The sequence below is a fragment of the Hylobates moloch genome, unplaced genomic scaffold, assembly GCF_009828535.3.
Source record: "Hylobates moloch isolate HMO894 unplaced genomic scaffold, HMol_V3 SCAFFOLD_13, whole genome shotgun sequence".
In the NCBI taxonomy this organism is placed as follows: domain Eukaryota; kingdom Metazoa; phylum Chordata; class Mammalia; order Primates; family Hylobatidae; genus Hylobates; species Hylobates moloch.
In genome coordinates, this window is record NW_026652288.1 from 52,038,885 (window position 1) to 52,063,244 (window position 24,360).

General features: G+C 49.6%; 1 protein-coding gene across 1 annotated transcript; it reads left to right on the plus strand.

The window, feature by feature from the left end:
- The first annotated feature begins 1,987 nt into the window (after window positions 1-1,987).
- On the plus strand, window positions 1,988-15,880 carry KRT77 (keratin 77). The gene is made up of 9 exons (XM_032173661.2): window positions 1,988-2,635; window positions 7,638-7,852; window positions 9,103-9,163; window positions 9,667-9,762; window positions 10,739-10,903; window positions 12,650-12,775; window positions 12,889-13,109; window positions 13,548-13,582; window positions 14,075-15,880. Exons 1-9 carry the CDS (start codon window positions 2,078-2,080, stop codon window positions 14,344-14,346), a joined length of 1,749 nt encoding a protein of 582 aa, XP_032029552.1. The 5' UTR covers window positions 1,988-2,077; the 3' UTR covers window positions 14,347-15,880.
- Window positions 15,881-24,360: the final 8,480 nt, after the last annotated feature.

Below are 24,360 nucleotides of genomic sequence, written 5' to 3' on the forward strand. Positions count from 1 at the left end.
CACCTGAGGTCAGGAGTTCTAGACCAGCCTGGCCAATATGGTGAAACCCTGTCTTTATTAAAAATACAAAAAATTAGCCAGGCATGGTGGTAGGCACCTGTAATCCCAGTTACTCAGGAGGCTGAGACAGGAGAATCGCTTGAACCCAGGAGGCAGAGGTTGCAGGGAGCCAAGATTGTGCCACTGCACTCCAGCCTGGGTAACAGTGCAAGACTCTGTCTCAAAAAACAAATAAACAAACAAACAAAAACACCTAGGAAAACTCCTCCCACAGTCTGTAAATAAATCAACTCACTTTCTAGTTACTTACAAAGTCTGTCTCATCTGCATTTTTTTTTTTTTTTTTTTGAGAGAGGGTCTTATTCTCTTGCCCAGGCTGGAGTGCAGTGGCACGATAAGGGCTCACTGCAGCCTTGACCTCCCAGGCTCAAGAGATCCTCCTACCTTAGCCCCCCTGACCCCTGGGAGCTGGGACTACAGGAGTGTGCCACCACACCTGGTTAATTTTTTGTATTTTTAGTAGAGATGGGGTTTCGCCATATTGGCCAGGCTGGTTTTGAACTCCTGGGCTCAAGTGATCTGCTTGCCTTTGCCTCCCACAGTGCTGGGATTACAGGAGTGAGCTATCGTGCCTGGCCTTCTGCATTCTTAGTTCTTATGAGTTCACAGCACAGACTCCATCATGTAGTCTGCCCTTTCCCTTTAATATGGTACATAGTATCACAAGTGGTTTCCAGTTCTGCTGCAGAGTCTCCAACAAGATGATTTAAAATAATTGTATCCAATTGGGCAAGCCATCACTTAGCCATTTTTCTAAGGCTGGAGATTTTTTTCCCCAAGTTAAAAAAATTATTATTACATTTTGGATGAAAGCCACAGCTATTTGAGTCCAGAGGGAAAACACACATTTTGTTTTTGTTGGCGGACACTAATGCTCACTGAATTAGCTTCTCCTCAGGATGCTGTCTGGGACGTGCTTCTCAGAGGGTGAGCACAGATCAGTGCTGGTCTATGGTGCTTTGTTATTGCCTTGTGGTAAGCACAGAATTTGAGAGTAACCATTTAGAAAATTATTATTATTGTTGCTATTTTTAGCAGTTAAACAATGTTTTGTTTGCTGAATCTAAAAATCAAAACAATTGGGGCTTGCATTTTGTGTATCTTTTTAAAAAATTATCTTTAAGAGGTAATTCCTTTAATTCTATTTTACAAAAGTATTGTCTATAAAGAACTGGAAATAATAAAACAGAAGGAGAGATAGTTAGGGATGGTTTGTCTTCTGGTCTAGAAGACAATATTAGGTACTGGTAGATGCTCAACAAATCTATAACCACAGACTTTTGGTGCTGAAGTAACTTGTGTGGTTTTGTGTTTGAGAAGTCTGAGGCTTATCAAGCAACACACAACGTGAATGACCTTGGGCAGAATCTGTGGGCCTCCACTTGTACTCAGTGACCACAATACTGCACTTCCATGTGATAGAATTTTGGGTGCTCATGGTAATGATAACTGCAGGGACCAGAAGCAGTGTGTGGGGATATTGGAACAAAACTTTTGCCCCACCAGCACAATGCTATGACAGAAAGTGTTTCCACCTCTGTCCCAGCTATGGTCCTGAGGTCTCTAGACACTATCTAACTTTGCCCCAGATCTCCCAGGCACATCCCAGAAACAAACAATTCAATGGTGGAGTTTCTTAGGAAGAGATGAACTGATGATTTGGGGGGAATCTGTATAGAAGTTTCCAGCAATGAGATCCTGAGAGATTCTTGCACTCTGATCTCTAAATGGCAAGAGATGAATGATAAATGATCGAGTTGTGGAAGTTTGTCTGCAATCTGATTTCTGCAACTCATAGGTGTGAGGCTTTAAACAGATGTTGCTGGCAGGCAAACTAAACATTAATACTCCCCTTTCAGGATTGTAAAGGTGCCCAGCCCAGCAATGTGTGTGTGTGTATATATAGCGACGGAGCCAGATCCTTTCCAAAGGAGTCAGAGCTCCTTTCTTCTCTGGTCTCTGCCTCCTTCCTGCCAGCCTCTTTCTCTTGCCTGCTTCTCTGGATGCTCCAGCAACCATGAGCCGCCAATTTAGTTCTCAGTCCGCATTTAGTTCAAGGAGCAGGCGGGTCTACAGTACCAGCTCTTCTGCAGGCTCTGGTGGTGGGAGTCGGGCTGTGGGTTCTGTGTGTTATGCTCGAGGGAGGTGTGGTGGTGGTGGATATGGGATCCATGGAAGGGGGTTTGGCTCTAGGAGCCTCTACAATCTGGGTGGCGGTAGAAGCCTCTCCATTAGTCTAATGGGGAGGAGCACCAGTGGTTTCTGCCAGGGTGGGGGAGTAGGGGGATTTGGAGGGGGCAGAGGCTTTGGGGTTGGCAGCATTGGGGCTGGTGGCTTTGGAGGTGGTGGCTTTGGAGGAGGTGGTTTTGGGGGTGCTGGATTTGGGGCTAGCAATTTTGGGCTTGGGGGCTTTGGTCCTTCTTGTCCTCCTGGGGGCATCCAAGAGGTGACCATTAACCAGAGCCTCCTAGAGCCACTTCACCTGGAGGTGGACCCTGAAATTCAGAGGATCAAGACCCAGGAGCGGGAGCAGATTATGGTTCTCAACAACAAGTTTGCCTCCTTCATTGACAAGGTGAGCACCTCAGGGGCAGGGAGGGTCATTGGTCACTGATCAAATCACTGAGAGAGATTACACCCTGCCACCTCTCACCACATCGTGCTGTTTCAGCTTGGCCTGGGACCTTAGGAAATCATTTACCCCATTTGGGCTTCAATTTGTCTTCTTGCGGGGATTTAATTCTATCTTTTCCTTTTGGCAGGAAAGGAGATAAGCAGTGTGAAAATACTCAACAGATACATGGTGTAGTATCCTCATTCTCATTCACAATTATTCACTTTTCATACACCCATCCACCCATGCACCCATCCATCCATCCATCCATCCATCCCCATCCACACAATCCATTTATGCACACACACACACACACACACACACACATCCATCCATTCACTCATTCATCAGTCCACCCAACTATCCACCCATCCATCCATTCATCCATCCACCCATCCACACAATCCATTTATACACACACACACACACACACACACACACACACACACACGTGTTCATTCGTTCATTCACTCATCCATCAATCCATTCAACTACCCACCCATGCATCCATCCACCCATCTAGCCCACAAATATTTTCTAAGAATCTATGATAGGCCAGACATTGTGCCAGGTGCTACAGGTGACTAGGACACAGGTCCTGCCATCAAGGAGCCCACGTCTAAAGGGGAGAGAATTACGACAGTGCATGTGAAGTGTGTCAGTAGGGGTAGTACTCTCTGGGCCATGGTAGCTCAAAGGAGGGTGTCATGAGCTCTGCTTGCTGAGTCTGGAAGGTGGAGGAAAAGTTAAATGGGTTCTAATTTTAGTATATGTGCTGCCGAAGTGAGCACGAGTTAAATGGGTTTTTAGGGCAGAGGGGATTTTCAGGCAGAAGGACCAGGAGGCATGAAAGTGTGACGCCTTTAGGGAATTTCAAATGGTTACAATTCCTGGAGAAAATGGGATCCAGGGGGTGGAGGAGAGAAGTGGAGATGAAGCCACAGAGCCAGGGCAGGAGAAGCAGGCAGGGCATGGTGAATGCCCTGGTGGTGGGTATCTCTTGGGGCTAAAGTCAATTAGCATGCAATGTAGGGTTCTGTCTGAGCTCCCCCTTTTGACTCATCAAGGGCCAAGGATGGGTCAGAGGGAAACACAGAAGGCCCTGTTCCTAGCTCCCTGTTGAAACTTCAGATTAGGTCCAAAGCAATAGCAGAGGCTGGAGAACTCACCATGGTGAAGACCTCCCTCCAGCATCTCCTTTTGTCTGGAGGTCGAGGCACAGTGGCCACTAGCACCTCCCCAGGAGGAACTTTGCCTTCAGGGATGCAGTGGGAAGCCCCACAGAGCACCAAGGCCACTTGCACACTCAGTGACTTTCCCTCAGTCCCCACAGGAGTCCAGTGCTGAGGCCAGAGCTTGACCTGTGGCCTGACTGCAGGGTAGCTGTGGCCAGAGGCCATGCTGGGTGGCAGGGCAGGCCTCTGATATCTGAGCAGATGCTGGGGATGGGACAGTGTGTGAACGGGTAGAGGAGGGTGAGAGTGCTGAGGCCCAGAGGCTGCCGAAGAGGAGCGCAACACAGCAGCATGCTCCTGTGGCTTCTGATCACGCTGCATGGAAAATTTGGCTGAGTATCACCATGCTTCAGGCACAGGCAGGGGTTAGAGGGTTTCACTGGAGCAAGCAGTCACTACTCGGAGGTCATGGCTGGGCCAAGAGAGGAGCAGGGAGGAGAGAGGGCTGGGAAATGACCACAGGCCGCTGGCAACTGACCTCCTGAGGCTCATCCGATTATGGCCCCTGCCATGAACAGGGTCTGTCCAGTTGCATGGCATAGGGCAGTGGGCAGAGGCTAGGGTGCAAGAGACCTGGGCCTCCTGTCCTTCGAGGGTCATGGCCTATGATGACTATGAGGAGAGGTTCCTCAGCCAGGTGGGCTGTGGCCTGGCTGGAAGGGAGAAGGCTTCTATGACAGGTGACTTCTGACTCTGCTTTCCAAACTGGTCTTCCTGCTTTCACCCTTGACCCTGTATAGCCTATTCTTGACACCACAGCAGAGCCATCCTTTAAAAGCATGTCACGCCACTCCTCCATTTGAATCCTGCAGTGGCTTATTGTCTCAAATGAAAGAAAAGCCCAAGTCCTACAAGGCCCTATATTATCTGCCCTTCAACCCGCAGCTGCTGCTAAGCCCACACTTGCATTTGTGGAATCAGGCCACATTGCCCTCACTGGGTGGAACAGCTTTCAGGATACAATGGCTAGTAAGCAGAGTGAGGCCTCGAAAATAGCCCCCAAGCTTCCAACTCATTGTTGTCTGCAGCATCCTGTGCCCCTCTGCCTCCTCTCCTGCTCTTCTCTTGCTCACCAGCAACCAAGGCTCAGTTCTGTCTCAAGGTCTTTGCGCCTGCCATTCCCTCTGCTTGGAAGTCTTCCCCCCAAAGAGAGGCCCACCTTCCTCCTTCACCTTCTGTGGGTCTTTGCTCAGATGTCACAGTTTCAGTGGGGCCTTCCCTGACCACCACTTCAGCGTTCCTATGCCCCTGCCCTGTGTGACTCCATAGTCCCTGCGGCCTTCTGAGGCACTGTATTTTTTACATGATTATTTCTTTATAGTAATCTCTCTAAATAGAATGCAAACTCCTAGAAAGCAGGGATTTTGCCTGCTTTGTTTATTACCAAATCCCTAGCACCCAGAATAGTGCCTGACACATGAGAATTGCTCAATACATAGAAACTGTATGACAAATTGGGTCAGCCCCTCAGGGGTCAGTGCTGGAAGCTCAGAGAGTGGAAATGGAGCCAAAGGCTTTCTAGAACCAATGACAAGGGGACAGGGCCTCAGAAAGGGAAGGAGGGGTTCAGCTCTTCCCCCTGGGACACTGGCCTGGCCTTGCTCAGCTGACCCTTAGATCTCTATGCTAGGAGTGGTGAGTGGCCTGGATAGCCCACATCAGCATGCAATTCTAAAACCTTTTGCACTTCATGAGTGCATGACACTTTTTGTCTTCTCTGTGTTGGGTGTTGTGTGTCCATGGGTCCACTGTGTCCCCTAGAGAACAAAGTAGACATAGGCCTGCCCTCATGGGGTCCAGTGCAGCCCGGGAGACAGATGCTCACACACTGCCAAAGGACTGCAAGTCTCAACAGATCTAGAAAGGCAAGGAACAAGGGGCTGCAAAGGGGACACACTGGTAGGATGCCACCTCAGCTGAGGTCTAAAGGGTGAGTAGGAGTTTGCTGGGCAAAGAGTTGAGGAGACCTGGGGTGCTGAGGGCACTGGGAGGTCCCTGTGCAGGGGAGGGGCCCTGAAGTAGAGGGTGGGGAGAAGGTCGCTCAGCAGTATGCCTCATTCCATCGGTGCTAGCTGAGCTGCCCTTGAGTTTTGTTGGTGGGGCACAGACCAGGAGTGTTTTGGGGAACCTGGGGAAAAACACAGTGGCTTTTAGTGATTGTTCTAGTGGTTAAGGCACTCCCTGCAGCCAGACTCTGCCTTTGCAGTTTGGGTGGCCTGATGAGAACCACAGTGTCTTCTATGAGCTCCTGGGATATTGCAGGTGGGTACCTGGGCTAAAGCCAGAGCACCCAGAGTTGTGTCACTGCTCCCTCATTGTTTTATGTGGAGACTCTCCATGGGACCACAGGATTCTTTCTTTTGGTCCCCACAATGCCACTGCCACTGAGTGCAGTGAATGAGTGCTGAATTGATTTCTTCACTCTCTGGGAGTGCCGCCACAGAGTAAAAATAGAGATTGGCAGGAATTTCTCACGGTGTTGTGAGCTGTGCTGACAAGCCTGGGAGAGCTGCTTGCCTAATCTCTTGCTTTGATAAGGTGAGCAAAAATGAGCCATGGGAGGTGGTGCTGTCTGCAAACATTTTCCAGCCTAGAGTCAGAATCCAAAGGGAGCTAACCAGGGTTGCCCCTCAGACGGGCAAAGTCTCAAGGGCTGGGGGATTTGGGGGATACTCACTAGTGTCACATGGTAGGGGAGTGTCTTCAGGGTTCCATTCTGACCACACAAAGCAGTGGGTTTGCCCCTTTACACGGTGCCCGGAGGAGGAAGCCGGATTCTGGAGGGTGTGTGTTTTTGTGCATGAGCGCCTGCATGCAGCCGAGCAAAGTCTGGAGGCAGCACCACTGCTTCTATTGGGGCACTGAAGCGGAGGCTCCACAGTGTGTAGCTGGCTGAGGAAAGGTGGAGGCTGGTCATTATCATGCCAAGGACAAGCCACACACTTTGCACAGCCAGCTGCCTCACTGGGCCCTGTAGCTTACCTCCATATCCACAGTTTTGGGAGAAGAGGTGGTGAAAATATTGGGTGATGTCCACTCTCCATTTCCCGGGAAATAGCAAGTGGGTAGTTCTCAAACACCTGACAACCCAAAGTCCTCACTTTGGGGCACTTGAATGCATTAGACTTTTAAAAAATGAGAACATTTGCCCTATAAATTTTGTCTGCATTATAAAAGCATTTAAATGAGTTACTTTCCTGACAAACATCCCGGCAGACAGCAGAGGTGGTGGTGGCTGCAGGGCCCCACCCTGCGCCCAAGCAAGTCTGCTCAGGAATTAGTTTAATGTTCTAAGCCAAATTGATCCTTCTCTCTTTTTCTTTCTTCCTCTCCTCTATCACATAATGCATTTTGACCACAAAGAGAAAGGAGCCTTGGGGTCATCAGTGTCTCAGATGCTCCGAGACACCATTGCCTTACGTTGGCATGGATAAATTGAGTGTGGAGGGTGAGTGCTCTATGATGTAAATGAAAGAGGCGATTTACCTTCAAAACCAGAGTGAGCTTAGTGTCAATTTTAGGCAAGTTGACCTTACAGCCATTGGCCATCAGAAACCGCATTGCCCTCTGTGTGTCTCAATCCCAGAGAAAAGGAAGCTCTCTGACCCTTAGAGGAGCCACCCTGATTATCTGAGGTCTGGATGTGTTGAGGGGGTATGGATCCCGCTACTCATGGGGGAGCTGCTCTGATCCATGGCCTGGGGTGGACTGGGGTCTCTTGCTCTTAGGTGCGATTCCTGGAGCAGCAGAACCAGGTGCTACAAACAAAATGGGAGTTGCTGCAGCAGGTGAACACCTCAACTGGAACCAACAACCTGGAGCCCCTCTTGGAGAACTACATCGGTGACCTGCGGAGGCAGGTGGATTTGCTCAATGCGGAGCAGATGCGCCAGAACACGGAGCTCAGGAGCATGCAGGATGTCGTGGAGGACTACAAGAGCAAGTGAGACTCCAGGCAGGGCAAAACAGGCGAGAAGCATGGCCGGAAACTGGTCACAGGGGCAGGACATTCTGCTTCAGTGTTTATGTGTAAGGGTGGGGGGCGGGGCATGCAGCCTCTGCATTGCACAACTGCAGGAGGCGTTGTTTTGTATGTGGCAACCCAGGTAGAATGATATTGGCAGCCAGCTGTCAATTGCATTGGGTGGGGAGGGGCAGGATAGCTTCACGGATGTTGAAACCAAGTAAGCCTGATTTCCAGTGTGGGCTCTGCCACTTACTAGCTGCCTACAAATTCATCTTTTTAAGTCTCTAGTGTTCACATTAGTAATGTGGGAATAGCAAGAACCTCCCTTGTTGGATTGTTGTGGGTAGATGTGTGGTTCTCAGACTTTAGCATGCATCTGTTTGCTAGAATCAGATTGCTGGGCTCTGCCCCCTGAGTTTTTGATTCAGCAGATATGGGATGTGGCGAGAGTGTTTGTACTTCTAACATGTTACCAAGTGATGCTGATGCTTGTGGATTGGGGACCACACTTTGAGAACTGCTGGTTTGAATGAAATGATGCTTAATAAGTTCTTAGTATTGTGGCTGTACACCCCTAGCAGTCAATAAATCCTTGCTATTATGACTACAAACAGTAGGGGTGACAGGAGTTGTCGAATTCCAGATGAGCTGCTCCTGAGCTGTGCAGGCAGCCGAGCCTCTCCCTCCCTCTTCTTCCCTACGTGGGGTGCAGGGTGCTTCTCTCCCATCGCCTTGGCATGCTTACTGTGTCGTGCCAGTAGAGATCCAAGTGTGTGTGAATCAACGAGGGAAAAATGAAATCCATGCTGGAGGTGCTGGTGGGGGGTGGGGTACAGAATTGTAGGTTAAATTTTTTCTTTTCAAAAATATTTAGTAAAAGTGGTTGTTATTTCATGTTCTCAATTTTAAGGAATGAATGAGTTTGACACATTTACAAAGGTAAAACATCAACATAAAAATAGACATTCCAGGGACCTTCTCTGTGGCTCTGGGTTTTCCATGTTGGCCTGGGGTCCCCTCTGTTGGCCCACAGACCCAGGAGTTAGCTCTGCCCTCATCCATGAGAGCGCCAGCCTCTGGGAATGGACAGCCAGCACCTTGAGCAGGGTCCTCTGAGCCCAGGACAGCAAATGTTTGGGGAATTCCAAGCTTTCTGCTGTAAGGAGGGACCTCAGGGAGCCAAGGTCAGCCTGCAGCCTTTCTGTGCTCCTTGCCTCGCCTGACAGGTATGAGGACGAAATCAACAAGAGGACTGGCAGCGAGAATGACTTTGTCATCCTGAAGAAGGTGAGGGAAAGGGGAGTCCCGAGGGTGGCTGTGGACCCAGGAGGCTGAGGGGAGTGAGGAATCCCTATGGGATGCTCTGTGACAATGGCAGGGTGGCCTCTATGGCCGGCTTGCTGTGTGTGATGCCTGAAGGCGGGGCCCTTACATTGGAACCGACACTGATAATGACTCTTTAGAAAGCCTTGAGTTCGTATCTCTCTGGGATCCTGAAAGTGAAATGAAGTGAAATGACAGCTTTTGAGTGTCAGTTACGTGTAGCCTTGGGACCCAGGGAAGGTCCTGGGGTGTTGGGTGTGACTGACTGAGATGTGGAGGTTGGTGTCACATCTCCTTCTGGCCAGGAAAGCCAGGACTTGTGGGTCCCTTATTCGAGTGAGGTGATGAATTTTTTTAGGTGAGGAAATAAACCCAGAGTGGCTCTGCCGCTTGCCTGAGCCACCCAGTGAGCTGGTGGCAGGCAATGCCTGGGCAATAAAGTCAAACTGTTTCTGCCTGCTATTCAGGATGTGGACGCTGCTTATGTGAACAAAGTGGACCTGGAGTCCAGGGTGGACACTCTGACTGGGGAGGTCAATTTCTTGAAATATTTATTTTTGACGGTGAGTTAAGCCTTTATAAGAACCCCCTTTCTTTTCTCACATCTCACAAGGAGTATGGGCTGTAAGAGGGGAGGCCTGAAACCCAACACTACCCACTAGGGACTCATCTCCCCAGGTACCCCAACTCTGTGGGCCTGGAGTCAGTCATCCTCTCCACCCCAATCTTCAGAATCCCCAGGTCAGGGTAATGAAGATGGAAGGCTGGGAAAATCCTGAGTTAGGTGGAGGCGAACATGTCCTTGGTTCATGGCTTCCAATCTGTCTGGGAAATCACCCAGACATATAAGGGGCAAAACCAACCAGAAATCTTCATTAATTCTGGGGAGTTGATGGAGCTGTTAGGAAACTCTGTGGGAGGTGACAGTGTGAGTCTCAAAGGGAGTGGAACCTGACCTTAGTGGTGGGGGATCAAACACTCTGCCACCCGGCCCTCTTTCGCCTGTGTCTAACTTGGGGGTACGTGCTCTGGGCCAGATGCTGTGTTAGAAGTTTATGTTATGAGTATCTCCATTCTACAGATGGGAAAACTGAGGCACTGAGGGGTTAAAGTACTTGCTTCATTACCTAGCTATTCAATGGTAGAGCCAAGACTCAAAAGTGAGTCCAAGTGCTCCTTAACTAGAGTCCATTCTACTGCCTCAGAGAACTCATGTGGTTTCAAGGAACAGGCATGCCTGCCAAGGAGCCCAGCTCACTATGGTGGCCAAGTCAGAGCAAGGCAGAGTGGCAGCTGCAGGAGAAGTGTGATGGGGAGATGGTATCTGAACGCTCCAGGTTTGGGCTCCTTCCTTCTCCCTGGAGGCAGTTAAGACTCTCCCTATTATCTCTCATTGCACACAACAATTCCAAGAGCTTTTCCCAAGACTACCTGGCCCAGGCTTCTGGCTTCCCCCGAGAGCCTTGAGGGAGCAGCAGAGGAAAACTGAGGCCCCCAGAGGAGAATGGAAGGAGTCAGCCTGTGCGCCATGCCTCGCAGGAGCTGTCTCAGATGCAGACTCACATCAGTGACACCAACGTCATCCTGTCCATGGACAATAACCGCTCCCTGGACCTGGACAGCATCATCGATGCAGTGCGGACCCAGTACGACCTGATTGCACAGAGGAGCAAGGACGAGGCTGAAGCCCTGTACCAGACCAAGGTGGGTGCGGCCCCCAGATCTGGTGCCCAGAAAAACAGATTCTTCCTAGAATTGTCTTTCTCTTATTGCATTGTCTTTCTCTTATTTCTGAAGTAAAATGTGTTTGTTATACAAATTCTAGAAATTACATGTAAAGATTACCCATCTCTCACTACTGCTATTAATATGTTAATATCTCTTCTACCAGTTCTTTGTCGCTATTACGCTAGTGCAAAAGGAATTGCGGTTCTTGCCATCAAAAGTAATGACAAGAACCGCAATTACTTTTGCACAAACCCAATAATGTTTATTGAGAACTCATATGTGTTAGGCACTGCACAAAGTGCTTTACGTATATATTATTATTTCGTTCAGTCCTTACAACAACCAATGAGGTAAGAATTTCATTATCACCATTTTATAATAGATAGTAGTGTGTGAGATTACTTAATTTCCCTAATGCCTTGTTGCTAGTAAATGGCAGAGCCAGAGCTTAATTAAACTTGGGTTTGTGTCTACAAACCCATTCCCCTCACCACTAGAATGATTTTTATTCTTTTTTTCATAATGGTATCTATTAAAATATACTTTTTTAACTTTTTTTTTTGAGATGGAAACTCACTCTATCTCCCAGGCTGGAGTGCAGTGGCCTGATATCAGTTCACTACAAACTCCGCCTCCTGGGTCCAAGTGATTCTCCTGCCTCAGCCTCTTGAGTAGCTGTGATTACAGGCGCACGACACCACACCAAGCTAATTTTTGTATTTTTAGTAGTGGCAGGGTTTTGCCATGTTGGCCAGGCTGTACTTTCTCTTTTACTTACTGCATATGGATACTTTTCTGTGACACTAAATAATCTGCCGCATTTTTAACAGCCTGGTATTATATTGTAAGATTACACCCTCCCTTATTAGATCAACCTCCTTGTGGCTAAGTTGTTGGGTACATCTTTGGTTACTTCTTTTCCATAAACTAACCTGGATCTTTTTGGATAGTGAAGCCTCTGGTTGAAAGGGCGTGGCTGACAGTCCAGTCACGAAATTCTGAACAACTAGCATTGATGACTGGCTTTGAGGATGATCTGTGGCCAACTCCAATCCTGGCTGACCTCTGTCCCACTGTCCTGCAGACAGTGTTCTGGGGGTGGAATGGATTTCGACATTAGACTAGGAGGCAGATGGCCAACAGTGAAAAATAGCAGAGTGCAGATTCCCTTGAGTCGATGCTTCTCCTACCCACTTCAGAGCCCTGTCCTGGGGGTGGAGTTCTGACTGATGGGGCAATACAGAGACAGAAACAGATATGGAGGGGAAATGAGACTGAACGTGGAGCAGGTGAAGGGCCTCTGAGGACATGAGGTCCTGCCTGACTGCTAGGGAGATCATCCTGCAGAAGGGCGGGAAGCTACATGGTGAGTGGAAAGAGTGAGGGGGTCTCAGTGTGGGTAAGGACCAACGTGAAGGCTTAGATGTGTGAAAAGGTGGTAGAAAGGGCATCACAAAGCAGGTTTGTATGGCTGGGATGAGAGTCTGCCCAGAGACTGGTGGGAATGCAGGAGGCTTGGTATACTGTGAGCGTGTGCATGTATACATGTGTTTGCAGCCTGGGTGAGGGGGGTTTGGTATAGCTGTGAGTGTGTATGTAGGGGTGACCACAGTGCAAGTTGGGTGGGAATCTCCCAGGGGAGAGCAGCCCAGACCTACTCCCTCCTGGAGGGGCTTGTGGTGGGCAGCACATGCTGACCATGATGCTGCCTTTGGCCCCTAGTACCAGGAGCTCCAGATCACGGCAGGGAGACATGGAGACGACCTGAAGAACAGCAAGATGGAGATTGCAGAGCTCAACCGCACCGTCCAGAGGCTGCAGGCAGAGATCAGCAACGTGAAGAAGCAGGTGGGATGGGTGCTCAGGGAGGGCTGACCAAGCCCTGCACCTCCCACAATGCCCTGCCAGATCAAGCTCTGGAAACTCAACCATTAAATGGTCTCCAACTGTCTCTGGAGCAGATTGAACAGATGCAGTCACTCATTTCGGATGCTGAGGAGAGAGGCGAGCAGGCCCTCCAGGATGCGCGGCAGAAGCTGCAGGACCTGGAGGAGGCCCTGCAGCAGTCCAAGGAGGAGCTGGCCCGGCTGCTGCGTGACTACCAGGCCATGCTGGGGGTCAAGCTGTCCCTGGATGTGGAGATCGCCACCTACCGCCAGCTGCTGGAGGGCGAGGAGAGCAGGTGGGTCCGGCAGCTGTGTTTCTGGGGCTAACGCTCGAGATGCACCCATGAAGCTGTGGGACTGGCTGTTTGGAGAAAAGATAAGCCCCACCTTTTTGGGAATATTGGTAGCCCAGGGTGAGCAGAAACATTCCAATTAGAGGCAGAGGCTGTGTGAGTGGGCAAGGTAGGGAGAAGTCATTGTTATCAGTCCTCTCCTCCAAGTAGAATGTCCTTATACCCCAACCCAAGCCACTGAAGCCGGATATTCACCCCCAATGCTAAAAGGCTTCATGAAAATGCTGAAAATTCTCTCCGCCCCACTGGCTTTCTGACCTCTGCTCATGCACACACATTTCCCTAAGGCTTGGGGACACCTCTGATCCAGATGTCTGTGGGCCACCGCCTTCTCTCCTCAGGCCCTGTGGGTCTGGCTGACCGAGTGCTTTGGTTTTACAGAATGTCAGGAGAGCTGCAGAGCCATGTGAGCATCTGTAAGTAGCAGAGCCCAAGGACAGAGAGAGGCTGGCGGAGCTGGGTGGAGGGAGGGCCGGGAGGTGGCCAGCAGAGAACGGAAAGTCTGGCATTTTAGCTTCCAGTCCCGTACAGTAGACACCAAAGTAAGCAAGTGTAATGGCAAAGCCTGGAAGAATTCATCTGAAATAAATGGTTATGATTTCAGGTCTGCTTAATTGTTATGATGCCTTTTTTAAAATGATGCCTAGGAGGAATCAGCAGCGGCTAGAACTCTTTAGGATACATATTCAATAAACAATGAAAGTGTGTTGCTGAGAGGAACCCTGGCATCCCTTTGTAGTATGAAGAATACTTTTCAAGTGGGAACACTTTCAATTTTCAATTTATGGGGTTTGCAAGTCGGTGCCACGGGTGATCGAGGATGCAGGAGGCTGCAGGTGCAGGGGCGGGTGCAGGTGGGGGCCTTGCACGGTCCCTCTGACCCCGTGTGCACTGTCCCCTCCCCACAGCTGTGCAGAACAGCCAGGTGAGCATCAGCGGCGGCGCGGGAGGCGGCGGCAGCTATGGCTCAGGAGGCTACGGCGGCGGCAGCGGTGGGGGCTATGGCGGCGGAAGAAGTTACCGCGGAGGCGGCGCACGAGGCGGAAGTGGAGGCGGTTATGGCAGCAGCGGTGGCGGCGGAGAGAGCTACGGAGGGAGCGGCAGAAGAGGCCGCGGATCCTCGCGCGTGCAGATCATCCAGACCTCCACCAACACCTCCCACAGGCGGATCCTGGAGTAGAGGCCTCGTTTCTGCCACACCTCACGCCTGCATCCGCGCCGCCCTCTCCTCAAACTCCTCCCCTCCACGCCCTTCCTGACCCCCCTCTCATTCACTTTTCTTGATGGGTCTCAGCAATTTTGCCAATAAATTCGACTCTAATGGGGGAAGCAGGATGGATAAGTCCAAACAGCAGATCTTTCTTTGGAGGGCACTGGCTTGCAGTCAGAGTCACAGCTAGGCACATTCTCACTCAGACCCCGCTCTGCTGGCCCTGCTGCTGTTCCTGCTCCCACCGTTTTGGAAGATCGGTAGCCCAGGGTGAGCAGAAACATTCCAGTTAGTGGCAGAGGCTGTGTGAGTTGGCAAGATAGGGAGAAGTCATTGCTATCATTCCTCTGCCTCCAAGTAGAATGCCCTTATGCCCCAACTCAAGCCGCTGCAGCTAAGCACTGATCCCCAGTGCTAAAAGATACCAGGCATCTAGTTTAGTAATGGAGGGAAACAGCCTGTAGAGCATGGACAAGACGCATAATGAGTTGGTATCTCAGCCCCAGGCTCCCTTTGCTGCACCTGGGCTGCTCTGTGAACAAGAATCCATGCCCCTCAGCCCTGCCGGGGGCCACAGGATGATCCCTTTGGGGGAAGTAGCTGATTGCAGGGCAAGCTAGCTTGGTAAGGAAAACCTCTGCACCAGTGGCCTATTCCTGCCTCTTGGTCCATAGCCTCATACACTCATGTTGATGGAGAGTATAGATTTGCTGCCCACATCGGATATCTGTAAGGCATCACTGTCCTGATTCTGAACCTCTGTCTCAGGAAGCATTCTCCCTTGTGTAAACAACTCAAGGTGGGAGTATTTCAGGGGGCATGGGGTCATGAATCCTTACCCAAAGGGAAGCCTGTTTTAGCAGTGGATGCAGGAGTTGATGAACAGACAAACAAGTTCTGCTTCTGTCCTGTTTCCTCCTGACAGCTCCATTCTTTTGAAGCCTGACCCTTCCTAAGCTCTGCTTCATCACCACTCTGAGTATTGCCCCATTGGGTGGGCATGTGAAGCCCAGCTCTGTTCCATCCAGGTGCCTCGGGCCTGAGCAGTCTGAGGATCTGACTTGGGTCTTGGAAGGGTTCCAACCCCAAGTCAGTCAGGAAGCTGCCCGTTTTTTTTTTGCAAGGCACTTTAATGCCCTTTCCCAGACCTCTCTAGTCCCTCCTGCCTTCTGTTCTCTGTGGCTGTGAGCGCTTTGTGAGAATTTGACTCTTAATTTTGAATCTTATGTAAGAGGCTTGAGATGTGCTGGAGAGGGCAGGAAGAGGAAAGTATCAGGCCTTGAGAGAGGGAATGTAGCTTTGCGTCTAAGATCTGGAGTCACCTTCACTTGCTAGCTGAGTCCTAACACAACTTCCAAGTTCATGATTCTCTTGGGGCATTGGATGGGCTCAGCGTGGGTCTCTTAGGCTGTGCTTGTGACTTCATCATTTCCTGGTTCAAAGTTGTACCATCAAGGGGCAGCATTTCTGGTATTTCTATAATAAATTTTTCTGTGATCTCAAACTGCTGTTTGGTCAGGCGATGCATTATTTCTTCTCCTTCTCCTTCTTCTCCTTTGCCTTCCTCCTCTTCTCCTTCCTCCTGTTCTCCTTCCTCCTCTTCCTCCTCCTCCTCCCTCCTCCTCCTTCTTCCTCTTCTTCTTCTTCATCTTTGTCTTCTTCTTCTTCTTTCCTCCTTCTCCTCCTCCTCTTCCTCCTCCTCCTCTCCTCCTCCTCCTTCTTCTTCTCCTTCTCCTTCTCATTCTTCCGTCTTCATCTTTATCTTCATCTTCTCTTTTTCTTCTTTCTTCTAAATAAAGATGGGATCTCTCCATGTTGCCAAGGCTGGTCTTGAACTCCTGGGCTCAGGTGATCCTCCCACCTTGGCCTCCCGCCGTGCTGGGATTACAGGTGTGAGCCACGGTACCTGGGCCATTTCTTTTAAAATTTCTGCAGACCTCTGAAATTATTTATATTTGGGTAGTTAAAATTTCTTCTTATTTTTTATTGTACAAGTAATACACAGTCTTGAAGAATCTTACAGACATAGTCTTATTAATCCTTAAAGTGGCTGATCATTCAAAAGTCAATTATACATTTGTTCAATGAGCACTTACAAAGCTCCTACTGTGTGGCAGGCAGTGGCTTAGGCACTGGGAATGCAATGTTGAATGAACATGTTTCTGACTCTTAAGTTGCTCACAACTAAATGACATATTCTGGGGGAGGGAAGATTCAGAGAGAAGAGAAATCTGAGTGTGCTTCTAAGGACCTCCTAGCCTGAGAGTGGAAGCAAGGCTTATCCTGAGGACACAGGCAGACCCCCCAAAACAGGAACAGTGGGAATTATGACAGGTGCCAGTGCTGGGGAAGGGACATTTGGTTCCAACAGTCTCCTGGAGGACTGGAATATGGAACAGGGCCGAGGAAGAGAGGTGTGGGTGGGGAGGTGAGGGAAGGGCCCTCCAAACAGGGGAATAGTCCGCTCAGAGACTCAAAATAAGAGAGAGTGTGGGGGTGAGAAGGAGCAGCTGGACACGAGAAACTGAGCTAGGGAGGGAAGGGGCTGAGGCCCATAAACTGAGTGGAGTCATGGGCAGAGACATCTTTAATCGATGCCTTATGCAGCCAAAAAGCACATGAAAAAATGCTCATTATCACTGGCCATCAGAGAAATGCAAATCAAAACCACAATGAGATACCATCTCACACCAGTTAGAATGGCCATCATTAAAAAGTCAGGAAACAACAGGTGCTGGAGAGGATGTGGAGAAATAGGAACACTTTTACACTGTTGGTGGGACTGTAAACTAGTTCAACCATTGTGGAAGTCAGTGTGGCGATTCCTCAGGAATCTAGAACTAGAAATACCATTTGACCCAGCCATCCCATTACTGGTATATACCCAAAGGACTATAAATCATGCTGCTATAAAGACACATGCACACGTATGTTTATTGCGGCACTATTCACAATAGCAAAGACTTGGAACCAACCCAAATGTCCAACAACGATAGACTGGATTAAGAAAATGTGGCACATATACACCATGGAATACTATGCAGCCATAAAAAATGATGAGTTCATGTCCTTTGTAGGGACATGGATGAAACTGGAAAACATCATTCTCAGTAAACTATCGCAAGGACAAAAAACCAAACACTGTATGTTCTCACTCATAGGTGGGAATTGAACAATGAGAACACATGGACACAGGAAGGGGAACATCACACTCTGGGGACTGTTGTGGGGTGGGGGGAGGGGGGAGGGACAGCATTAGGAGATATACCTAATGCTAAATGACGAGTTAATGGGTGCAGCAAACCAACATGGCACATGGATACATATGTAACAAACCTGCACATTGTGCACATGTACCCTAAAACCTAAAGTATAATAAAAAAAAATCGACGCCTTGAGGGAAGCAGAGATGCAGAAATTCCATAATGGAGCAAGTTAAGCCATCACCTCATCCTATGTGGTAGTTCTGAGTACATGTAAAAGAATCACATAAAAGATGTTATCTACTTTCTAATTCCCTGGAGGGACTCTGATGAAATTTGGACATGGGATTCATTCGAATATGACAGGAACCCATATTGATAAGACGCTGTGTTCCCAGGCACGCCCCTCCATTCTCTCTGAGAAGTTTCTTCCCATCTCTCGTGTCCCGGCAGCAGGCCTGTCAGGAGATGGGTAGGAAAGGGAGAAATGGGCAGAGAGGCAGTCCGAAGGGAAGGAGAGAGGGAGCAGACAGATGCAGTGTCCCACACTTGCAGCCAAGAGCCAAGAGCACACAGACTAGTAAGGGAAGACATGGATGGAGAGCAGTGGGTGTAAACATGACTTCGAGTGTCCAGCTGGCAGGTGAGGAGATGTGAGTCAGAAGGTGTGGCAGCTGCTGGAGGCAGCCATGGGAATCCCGAAGAGAGTCACGTCTAGAGCTTGTTTAGGCTCTTCTGGAGTCAGATCACTCTGGGGACTCTGAGCTCCAAGGACTGTAATAAATAGGAGCCTACTCGGAGGAGGGTGACCAGGACAGTGGTGGTGGGGAGTCAGAAGCCTGGTCACAGGAGTACTAGTGAAAGGCCCAGGAGAGCAGTCTCTGGGGGAGATGTGACAGCTAACTGCAAAGATTTGAAAGGCTTCCGTGGGACCACAGGAAGGGTGGCTGACTCTAGCCGATGACGCAGATAGGCAGTGTCTTTGCAGTTAGCTGCCACATGTCCCCTGAAAGGTGGGCTTCTCCTCCACATGTGGCAGGCTCTCTGCCCACCTTTCCCTTTTCTGCCTGTCCCCTGACAGGCCTGCTGCCAGGATAGGTGAGATGGGGAGAAACTTCTCAGAGACAATAGAGGGGCGTGCATGGGAACACAGTGTCTTATCACTATGGGTTGATATGATGTTTGCAGTTAGCTGCCACAACCCCCCCAAAGACTTCTGGAGGGGCATGCCTGGGAACACAATGCTTTATTCATATGGGTTGCTGTCCTATTCCAATGAATCCCATATCCAAATTCCATCAATATCGCTTCAGGAAGCTACAACAAATTTGGCTCAATATAAGAAGCACCTTTCTATTGATCCTGACATGGGAGAGGCTACCTGGGGAGTGATCAAGTTTCAAGCAGAGATTGGCTAACCATTTGGCAGGAGGTTGAGGGTGGGTGTGGAGATGGGTGGGGATATGTGTATGGAGGCGTCTCACATCTTTGCTGTACTAAAAATTCACATGGCGGAGCCTGAGAAAAAAAATTCTACTCTCTGTGTTATATGGGAAGAATAAGGTCAGGTGCCAGTGAAAGCTAAAGTCACAGAGAGGCCAAGGGCACTAGCCAGGACTGTAAAATGAGGCTAAGTTTTCTGGCAGCACAGGGTCTATTACAGGGTGTGAGTTTGATGATATTCTAAGGGGATCCATGTTGGCTCTGAGAAAAAGCACAAGGGGAAGGCCAACCACAGCTCACCTTTCCCATCCTCTCCTGGGAACAAGTTGGGATTGTCCTGGAAAATGTGGCCCTGACTTTTCTGTTCAGAATTCTTGATTTTGTCCAGTCATGGAGGCCTGGGGGACAGATAGAGGGAATCATGTGCCTGAATCTGAAGAATATTAGAGTAGAGATTCCACAAGGCAAGGGCAGGAGAAATAAAGGACAGAAAGGAGAGGAGTTGGTCAAAGAAAGCATCTCAACGTCTAAATGAGAAGTCTCAATTTGACGTCCAGGGCAAGAGGGAGTAACTCTAGGGACCTAAACAAGGAGGGCTAGCACTAAGACACTGAAGAGATTTCCTGAAACAGACAATATTTCCATCAGAGACAATGAGAAATCCCATCAGGAGAAAATGTCTCTCACTTTCAGCTCACCCCAGTGAAAACAAGCAATTCTATAAACCATGTAGGAAATGCCCACACATGCGTTATTTCACCTGAGTCCCACTGTACCTGGGAGTGGGGAGACCAGGTGTGGGGGTCTGCATTCCTTCCAGGGACCATGGAGTGCTCCATCCCTGCCCCTGATCAATGCTATTCCCACAAGGCAGATACTCAGAGGGAGAGCCAAGCAGGCCCATTCATCAATCAAACCAAGAGGCTGGCAGGAGGGAGCAAACACCTGGGTTGGTGAGAGTCCCAGGGAAAGGCTGCCAGCTGCTCTTAGCTCTGAGAGGCAGGGTGGCGGGGTGGGGCACTCTGGAAATATAAATTTAATTCCACCAGCTTCTCATTCACAGAGACTTTGATCTGAGGACATGGTGAACTGGAGGAGCAATCACTGACTCAGTAAAATTCTAACTGCATTTGACCTTAGACAAGGTGTGCGTTTCTGGGCTGGGAAAGTTCCTGGTCTAAGGAAGAGTCTCTTGAGAATGTCATCTCTTTTCAATTACCCACCCCTTTGTCCCAGAATGCATCTTCAAATTAATGAGCCATTTGCTCATTAATTTGGTCCCAGGGAAACAAGTCCAACAAATTACTGGGTATTACACTGAGCTTGAAGGTCCCTCTTCAAGGTCGCCCTGGTTTTATCAGCTTTCCGATCGGTCTGAGAAACGGGATGCCTTCAGGTTGATCAATGCTCTGTTGCAGGGCTGGCTGGGACTTTGGGGTACTGGGAGGTTTTCCAGCACGGAGGACTGGCTTCTAGTGGCCCAATCCCAAGCCTGGAAGGGCTTCCAGGGGGCTCTAAGTGTGCATTCTGACCTCCACGCCTGCCCCTGTGTGCTCAGCCTTCAGTGTTTGTGCTCCCCCTGCAGAGCAGGCACTCTGCATTGAGGGCAAAGGCTCCTCATATCTGGCCCCAGCTCCCTCCAGCCTCAGGTGCGCCCAGGATTCCTTCTTCCACGTGATGGCCCCTAGCTTTCCTAGGGCAGGTCTGTGTACTCCTTAAGGCTTTCTCTCACAAGATGAGGAAATGGGCCCATGTCAAGAGCTTAAATGTCCTGTTCCAGCCTTTTCACTGTTTCCGGTAAAGCAGGGGCTTGTTCTAAAGTGATTTTTTTTCCTGATTATTATATCAGCTTCTGGGTTCTCTCAAATGCAAGAATGAAGGAAAAATCTTTCCTTTTTTCCTTTTTTGAGATGGAGTCTCTCTGTAGCCCAGGCTGGAGTGCAGTGGCAAGATCTCGGCTCACTGCAAGCTCTGTCTCCTGGGTTCACGCCATTCTCCTGCCTCAGCCTCCTGAGTAGCTGGGACTACAGCCGCCTGCCACCATGCCGGGCTAATTTTTTTGTATTTTTAGTAGAGATGGGGTTTCACTGTGTTAGCCAGGATGGTCTCGATCTCCTGGCCTCGTGATCCGCCCGCCTCGGCCTCCCAAAGTGCTGGGATTGCAGGCATGAGCCACCCTGCCCAGCTCCTGTTTTCTTTATCTATCCTCTACTATGCTTCAGTTTCCCTAGAAGGTACATAGAGCCTCCTTTTTATAAAGGAAGGAAACTTAGGCTCAGAGAGGGTCAATGACCTGCCTAGAGAAGTGCAGAATCAGGAGCGGAGCCCAGGCCTGGCGGCCTCCATGGCACAGAGTAAGATGGGCCCCACCGCCTCTGTCCTCCACGCTCATCTTTGGTTTCTTCCTTCCTGGCCTCTGCTCTGCTCCAGCCTTGCTAGTGAGTGACTCCTGGGGACCTCCTTCTTTGCTGTCCGTCCTAAATAGGGCTGCCCCTCTGTCTGCACCTCTCCCTCCTGCATAAGAAGCCTTGGCCCCTCCTCTGCTGCCTGGCTGCTTTCAACATCTCACCCCGCCTCCCCATTGTCTGTGATTTCTCTTCACTCCGCCCAGGCCTCAATTTTCCCCACTCCCCTGGGACTTCCCTGTCCCACGTACCTGGGAGTCCCTCAGGGCTGGGTGGCTTGTCATTGCATGTCTCTCTTCACTCTTTTCTCGGTCCCATCCCACAAAAAGTTCTCAAAACATCACCACACCTGCTCCTGCCCATGCCCCACAGCAAGCCCCTGGCAGCCTCATCTCAATGATCAGTTCTGGGTTGTGTGAGTCCTTGGGTGGGGGTGTTTTGGTGCTCTGTAATCCAGCACCGCTGGGGTGACTCTCAAGTATAAGGGGCCATGTGGGATGCTGGGAGGGCATCAAAAGACACAGGGGACTTAGTCTTGCTTTCAACAGGCTTACAGAGCGATTGAGGGGCCAGGAAACACACAAGCACATGCATGAAAATGAGCCAACCAATGCATCAATATGTACTGAGTCTGGCAGTAGCCGAGCTTGGAAAAAGAGACCAATACGGCACTTGCCTGGTGTGGACTGAGGAAAACTCCCTGGAGGAGATGAGATCTGAACCTGTCCACTGCCTGCTTGAGTGAGAGGAAGGCATTTGCCCGCAAGGCGTGATGGACCAAAAACAGATTCAGGACCAAATGCTCAGGAATTGAGATCTTTGGTGGCCCAGAGCTTGACTATGGGTAGGGATTTGTGGCAAGTTGCCGAGGCAACCAGAAGACCTTTCAGAGAAGAGAAGAGTAGAAGTGGGCTTGGAAGGCAGAGAGGAACAGGGATGGAAAGGGAAGAAGAGGGTTGAACAGTCTGGGGAAAGCATGAGAGTGAAGGGGTCAAGGCGTGAGGCCGGAGGAGTGGGTGAGCAGGGTAAGATGTAGGAGGTACTGGTGGTGAGAGCAGGCTGATGACAGAAGGAGCCCATGCGATGCAGCAGGCTTGGACTCTGGAGTGAGGCAAGCGTGGCTTGTCAGTTACCTGCTGGATGACCTTGGGCACATATTTCAACCTCTATAAACTTAAGATGCCTTTTCTTTAAAATGGGGCTAAGAGTTCCCACCACGCAGACTTTGTGTGGTATTTAAATGCGATGTGGCTCCTAACAACATAGTTGCTGCCTGTAGATGTTAGTGTCTCTTTCTCTCTCATTTTGTCTTTATTTCATAAATGCACAGTACATAAGTAAGCCAGGAGAGAGTGTGTGGCTCACACCTTTTCCGCATGTGGTTTTTCGTATCCCACACACCCACGCTGATCCTGGGGACATCACAGGAGATGATGGGCCTGGTCTGGCAGCACTGCAGCTCCAGCTCTGTTGGGCTGCCTCGAAAGTGGGCAGTGGAAAAAGAATAGGAGTTTGATTCAGCAATTGGAAGAGTCTCAGGAATTGACTTATGACTTGGACACTTTTTTTTTTATTTTTATTTTTTACTTTTTTGGGCCTGTGCTCTCACTTCTCTGTGAGGCAGGTTAGATGATGTGATCTTTGAGGCCCCATGGATGGGAACATTCTGTAATTCTCTGTGTATTCTTTTGTAGGGCCCAGTTGCACTTGCCTGTCTTTGAGCCTCTTCCCAGTTCAGGAGGAATGTCACTTGAATTGAAATCAGAAAACCCAGGTTCTGGTTCCAGATGTGTCTTTTCCTAGCTGGAGTGTCTAGAGGAAGCCACTTAATCTCTGAGAATCAGTTTTCTGTTTCATGAAATGGGTTGAGAACAGCTTGATTGCCCAGTTCTCAGGGCTGTTGTGGGATGCTCTTTGTGTATGTGTTTGGTGGGGTGAGCTGTGCAAATGTAAGCTATGGTGAGGTTCATGGCGCTTATTCCTTCTAGTCCTGCATTTCTCCCTTCTCACAGGAGCACCTGGAGTACGTTTTGCAGCTAAGTTGTCTACCAATTCCCTGACCATCTAAACCTTTGATTTTTCTGTAGGTCAGTTTCTTAGTTCAAAGATGGGAGTGTGGATCACTGCCAAGATCTGTTTTTGGCTGGCACACATATGCACACAAACATGCGTGCACACACACACTCACACCCCCCCAAAATGCTAGAAGGAATCGATTGTGCAGAGCAATTTGTCTCATGAGGGAGTATGCTGAACTGAAATAATTTTGATTGCCTGTCAGAAAATGATTAGGCAACAGTCATTACCATGCCAAGACCATCCCAGTCTCCATTGTTCCTAACAAGACCTGAGTTACTCATTCCCTAAAGAGATGGTTGGTTTAGCAGCTGAAGGATTTTAGTGCTAGGACAGAGTCCCAGACAGCAGTGCCACGGTGATGGCAAGGGAGAGGGGCAGCAGGGGAGCAGTGAGGGGCACTTTCTGGAGGAGGGTATAGGGCAAAAACTGTGGGAGGAGAAGAGGGACAAGGCTCAATAGCGCAGAGTGCAATGGAGAGGACAGACACAGCCAGCCCGATTCAGAGCCACAGAGCAATGGGACCAGATGATCTTCACAGACTCCCTTTCTCCCATAGATCTTGCACACCATAGTGGAGACTTCCCATGTACATCCATGGTTTGCCACTTACAGAGTTGCTTGGAGCCAGCTGAAGTTAGAGGTGGCTTCTCCCCTTTGAGTCTTCAATTCTGTGTTTATGTGCAGGCCCGGGGACCATGCCAGGTTTCTAAGAAGTCTTCGAATAAAAGTCTGCGTGGGGTTCTGGTCTGTCCAGATCTCAGTGCCACTATTATCCATTGATATTGATCAAGTGCTGCTCTCCAGGAAGGCCCCTGAGGTTTCCTGGTCCATTGCAATGCATGCAGGGTGCTCTT

Coding starts and splice junctions, on each gene's coding strand:
- KRT77 (XM_032173661.2), top strand. CDS start 2,078: ATGAGCCGCCAATTTAGTTCTCAGTCCGCATTTAGTTCAAGGAGCAGG. Junction 2,636..7,637: donor TTGCCTCCTTCATTGACAAG/GTGAGCACCTCA, acceptor TCTTGCTCTTAG/GTGCGATTCCTGGAGCAGCA. Junction 9,164..9,666: donor ACTTTGTCATCCTGAAGAAG/GTGAGGGAAAGG, acceptor CCTGCTATTCAG/GATGTGGACGCTGCTTATGT.